Raw genomic sequence first — 6,000 nt, forward strand, 5'->3', positions numbered from 1 at the left:
TAATTTATTACAGCATTTGGGAAGCCTGTAGTTGATTTTTATTATGTAAATGTTATATTTTTATCAACATGTGATAGCAGGGTCCCTGCCATTCAAAGCTTTTCTGTCCGTAACACACACACACACACACACCGCAAAATGAGTTAACGTTACACTAAAAGCTAATTAGCCTTCACCTCAAGCCAGGACTGCGAGCGAGCTGAGCTGCAGTTTAAAGTTTCTAGAACGTCAACGGGCTCATAGTGATGTTACTTGTAGTTGACTGGGAGGTGTTTATTATAATTTGGGAGAGCCCGCTGCCTGATGCTTACCTGCTAAACACCTACCTGCTCGACGCTGAAGCATTGACTACATGCGCTCTGAATATGCACTGCTGATTGGCTGTTACCGCTTTGAATACGCACTGCTGATTGGCTGTTACCGCTTTGTGTGTAACCAAACAGATGGTTGTGTGGGTGGGACAATGCTGGGTGCTGAGACAGAGGCAGAAGAAGCAAAGCAGCTTGTTAAGACTTTAGCTTAGAAACTTGTTCGGTGCACCCCCGTACCGAACCGAAACCCCCGTACCGAAACGGTTCAATACAAATACACGTGCCGTTACACCCCTAATAAATATTCATATATATATATATATATATATACACATATATATGTCTTAATAAGATTATCCAAAAATTAGTGCTAGATACCGTGGTAGAGTGCAATATATGTATGTGTGGGAAAAAAATCACAAGACTACTTCATCTCTACAGGCCTGTTTCATGAGGGGTTCCCTCAATCATCAGGAGATTTTATATATATATATATATATATATATATATATATATATATACATATATATATATATATATATATATATATATATATATATATATATATATATATATACACACACACACGCATACATACATATTCATATATATACATAATATATACATACATACTCGTGTATTTACATAAACAGACACTCTCCAAATAGATTAATTTTAAATTATCTATTTGGAGGGTGCTTTCATTTGAAAAAAAAACAAACAAGTTTTTTAAATATAATATATATATATATATATATATATATAAAAAAGCACTTTCCAAATAGATCATTTTAAATTAATCTACTTGGAGAGTGTATTTATACGTTACTTTTAATTGGGAGTCTCACTGAAAATGTTGTTATAGTCACATAATGATAATAAAGAATTTTGAATCTATGGTAAACTTCACCTGCAGTGTCCAGTATTCAGTATTTGTTTAGTATTAGTATTTAGTATTCGATTTTTTTGGGATAAAAAAGTTGCTGAATCGATTTCAACTCACTGAATCGTTTCGGGTCATATCGGTGTAAAACAATGAGATCGTCCCTGAATCCTATCCTCAAGCACAAATATCAAATCAGTAGTTAGTGGCATGAACAAAGGCACTTGCTCTTTGATAACCGAGCAACGCAGAAAGTGAACCTTGGTCAGTGGGAGTGACATGCTAACAGCCAATCAGCTAACAGTATCAACTACCACGTTTGGTTGCACCATCTCATCAGGGACGGCGTGGCGAAGTTGGGAGAGTGGCCGTGCCAGCAATCTGAGGGTTACTGGTTCAATCCCCACCTTCTACCATCCTAGTCACGTCCGTTGTGTCCTTGAGCAATACACTTCACCCTTGCTCCTGATGAGTCCTGGTTAGCGCCTTGCATGGCAGCTCCCGCCATCAGTGTGTGAATATGTGTGTGTATGGGTGAATGTGGAAATAGTGTCAAAGCGCTTTGAGTTCCTTAAAAAAAGGTAGCAAAGCGCTATACAAGTACAACCCATTTACCATTTGTTGCCTTGCAGTTGATTATTTGCATGGAGTGAGAAGAGAAACAAAAGATGAGTGCTGCAGAGAGTGAAGAAATTGTCGATAAAACAGAAAAACTCTCCTCTACAGTATGTCAGTTGTTGGATTTTTGAAAATGACGTTGTGGTTGGTAAATTATGCAAGGCGCTCGTCCCTACCAAGCCCTGAGAGCACAACCGTAACTTCCTGGCACAAAACTTGCATAAAAATTGTTCTTCTCAGGTTTTCCCACTTGTATACATTTTCACACTTTGCACTATTTTGTTACGCTTTATTAAGCTTCTTTTTTTTTTTACACTAACCGGACATGGCTCGGTTGGTGGAACTGCCGAGCTAGCAACTTGGGGGTTCCAGGTTCGATCCCCGCTTCCACCATCCTCGTCACTGCCGTTGTGTCCTTGGGCAAGATACTTTACCCACTTGTTCCCAGTGCCACCCACACTGGTTTAAATGTAACTTAGATAATATGTAACGCGCTTTGAGTCACAAGAGAAAAGCACTATATGAATATAATTCACGTCACATATTCCTTACTTTTACACCTTCATTTTCAGAGATTATTGTTAAGTGTTTATTGTGATTTTAGAATTTAGTTTACATTAAATGTTTTCCATGGTTGTGTTGACATTTCCTTTCCTTTCTGCCTTGACAGCTGAATGGATTATATTCAGACAAATGTTCCATCCATCTATCCATTTTCTACCGCTTGTCCCTTTTGAGGTCGTGGGGGGTGCTGGAGCCTCTCTCAGCTGCACATGGGCGGAAGGCGGAGTACACCCTGGACAAGTCGCCACTTCATCACAGGGCCAACACAGATAGACAGACAACATTCACACTCACATTCACACACTAGGGCTAATTTAGTGTTGCCAATCAACCTATCCCCAGGTGCATGTCTTTGGAGGTGGGAGGAAGCCGGAGTACCCGGAGGGAACCCACGCAGTCACGGGAAGAACATGCAAACTCAGACAAGTGTTCCTTTTTAAATTAAAAAAAGTTTACATTTAATATATATTTTCTCCTGATAACTATTTTTGGATAGGTCGATAGGGTGGTGTGGTGTGAGCAGCCGGCCAAGAATTAGAGCTCCTGGTTTGAATCCAGCTGGAGAAAAAGCGCTATATAAATATAATTTACATAGGAAATATAATTTACATAGGAAATATCAATAATTATCAATATCGACTGATATAAAATACTTATATTGTGATACAGTTTTCAGCCATATGTATATACACATACATATATATATATATATATATATATATATATATATACATACATATATATTAGGGCTGCAACTAACGATTAATTTGATAATCGATTAATCTGTCGATTATTACTTCGATTAATCGATTAATAATCGGATAAAAGAGACAAACTACATTTCTATCCTTTCCAGTATTTTATTGAAAAAAACAGCATACTGGCACCATACTTATTTTGATTATTGTTTCTCAGCTGTTTGTACATGTTGCAGAAAAACAATTAAAAAAATTCCTCTGCGCATGCGCATAGCCTAGATCCAACAAATTGATGACTAAATTAATTGCCAACTACTTTTATAATAGATTTTAATCGATTTAACGATTTAATTGATTAGTTGTTGCAGCCCTAATATATATATATATATATATATACACAGTATATATATATATATATATATATATATATATATATACTATATATTTATAGTATATATATATTTATATATACATATAGATATATATATATATATATATATATATATATATATATATATATATATATATATATATATATATATACACAGATACATATACCGTATTTTTCGGACTATAAGTCACAGTTTTTTTCATAGTTTGGCGACTTATATATGTTTTTTTCCTTCTTTATTATGCATTTTTGGCAGGTGCGACTTATACTAAGGTGCGACTTATACTCCGAAAAATACAGTATATATATATATATATATATATACATACTTATATATACACATATACATATTTATATATACACATACATACATATATATATATATACACATTCATACATATATATATATATATATATACACATACATACACATATATATACACATACATACATATATATATATATATATATATATATATATATATTTGAACACATACGCATATATATACACATACATACATATATATATATATATATATATATATATATATACACATATATATATATATATATATATATATATATATATATATATATATATATATATATATATATATATATATATATATATATGTGTATATATGTATGTATGTATGTATGTATGTATGTATGTATGTGTTGTTATTGCTGAATTTTAAAAAAAAACATAGATCTGAGGTTATTGAAGAATTTCAAGCATTAAAGTACATAAAATATTAATGTATTACTGACTTATGACACTTTTATGAGCCGGTGACTTTTGGATCCTATAAGTACATTTTAGGGCCCCTTCCATCTCATCACTTGAAATGACATTGATGTTTGCATGATGACAGAGAAGAGCCCGTAGCAAGCATTTAACCCCCTCAGGACAACAACAGCGGGGTGTGTCGGCTTTCGGGGCGGAGAGGGGCTGACCTCTCACCTCCGAATGACTGCCTTTCCCGGGGGGGGACACTCTCGGGAGAGAGCCTCGCTTCCGCGCATGTGCCAACACCCTCATCCCGCAGAGACGGAAACGAAGCGGGACTCACCTCGCTGTGATCCAGGCTCAGGCTGACGTTGGCGGGCGGCAGCGCGCTGCTCCTCAGCACGGTGATGTGCAGAGTGAGAAGGAGAAGTCCCAGCAGCAGCAGCAGCTCGGCCGCCAGCCGTGCCATCCTCCTGACGCGGCCGCCCTTCGGGGCCGCCGGAGCCCCGCCTCCGCCCGGTGCAGAGGCTCCGATCTCCGGATCCGCCGGGGACGAGGAGCCGCAACACCACTTCGGAGCCACTTCGGGGATCAGAATTGCGAAAAAATAAATAAATAAATAAAAATAGTCCGAGGAAGTTAGTAAACACAGCAGAGTGTAAGTGTTCACACGTGCGGCGTAGATGTTTCGAGTCCGGCTCGCGCGCTCTGATTCCCACTTGTTGCGTCCTCAAGTCCACTTTTGTCCACGTTGGTCCACATTGTGCTCCATGTGCCGCCTTCGCTGGTCCTCCACGGAGCCGAATGAATGCGTCGTTGACCCTCTTCAGTCCTGACGGGCGTGTTTCAGAGTGCGTCCATGAGGAAGATGAAGGCGGTGTTGGTGCGAGAATGCGCGCCTGGAGGTGAGCCACGGCAGGAAGGAAGAGGAGGTGAGAGCGTGTCAGAGCAACATGGCACGTTGTGCTCTGATGTTGTCTTAAGTCACCTTTATAGTCCACACCCCTTCCTCAACCCTCCTTGTGTGCGCCCCTCCCCCTGTTAACTCTTTCATCCCACTTGGACGCACTCGACTCTCTCAAGTGGCAAACACCTCAAGTCTGCAAACTACCACTAAAAAGTGCATTTTAAAAAATTGTAATAAGACTCTCCTTAGACCAGGGGTGTCAAACGTACGGCCCTTGGCCCAAATCAGGCCCGCAAACAGGTTTTATCCGGCCCACGGGATGAGCTTGCCAAGTATAAAAACTGGCAGAAATTTCTGAATGAAAGAAACCGCTGTTCTAAATGTGTCCACTAGATGTCGCAATAGCAATTCTTTGTATCTTTGTAGATTATGCTACATATCTGCTCAGTGGCCTTGTGGTTAGAGCAGTGATTCTTAACCTTGTTGGAGGTACCGAACCCCACCAGTTTCATATGCGCATTCACCGAATCCTTCTTTAGTGAAAAATAAAATGTTGTTTTTTTTCCAAATTCAAGACAAAGTTATATGTTTTTGGTAACACTTTAGTATGGGGAACATATTGTAAGTAACAAAGACTTAATTTAGAGTTATTTGGACACTAAGGGAACATATTCTAAGTAACAAAGACTTAATTTAGAGTTATTTGGACACTAGGGGAACATATTCTAAGTAGGGATGTCCGATAATGGCTTTTTGCCGATATCCGATATTCCGATATTGTACAACTCTTTAATTACCTATACCGATATCAACCGATACCGATATCAACCGATATATGCAGTCGTGGAATTAACACATTATTATGCCTAATTTGGACAACCAGGTATGGTGAAGATAA

The 6,000-nt window shown here is 38.2% G+C and overlaps 1 protein-coding gene across 2 annotated transcripts in view; it reads right to left on the bottom strand.

Annotated features, from left to right (window-relative positions):
* Positions 1 to 5,165, bottom strand: part of ism1 (isthmin 1) — a 57,964-nt gene extending 52,799 nt beyond the window's left edge. For both annotated transcript variants that reach the window (XM_061960291.1, XM_061960280.1), the window contains exon 1: positions 4,539 to 5,165. In XM_061960291.1, coding sequence (XP_061816275.1) covers positions 4,539 to 4,664 — 126 coding nt within the window. In that variant the 5' untranslated portion in view covers positions 4,665 to 5,165. The remainder of the gene's footprint in view (positions 1 to 4,538) is intronic.
* Between the last annotated feature and the right edge of the window lie 835 nt (positions 5,166 to 6,000).

This window comes from Nerophis lumbriciformis, linkage group LG02, assembly GCF_033978685.3.
Source record: "Nerophis lumbriciformis linkage group LG02, RoL_Nlum_v2.1, whole genome shotgun sequence".
In the NCBI taxonomy this organism is placed as follows: Eukaryota; Metazoa; Chordata; class Actinopteri; order Syngnathiformes; family Syngnathidae; genus Nerophis; species Nerophis lumbriciformis.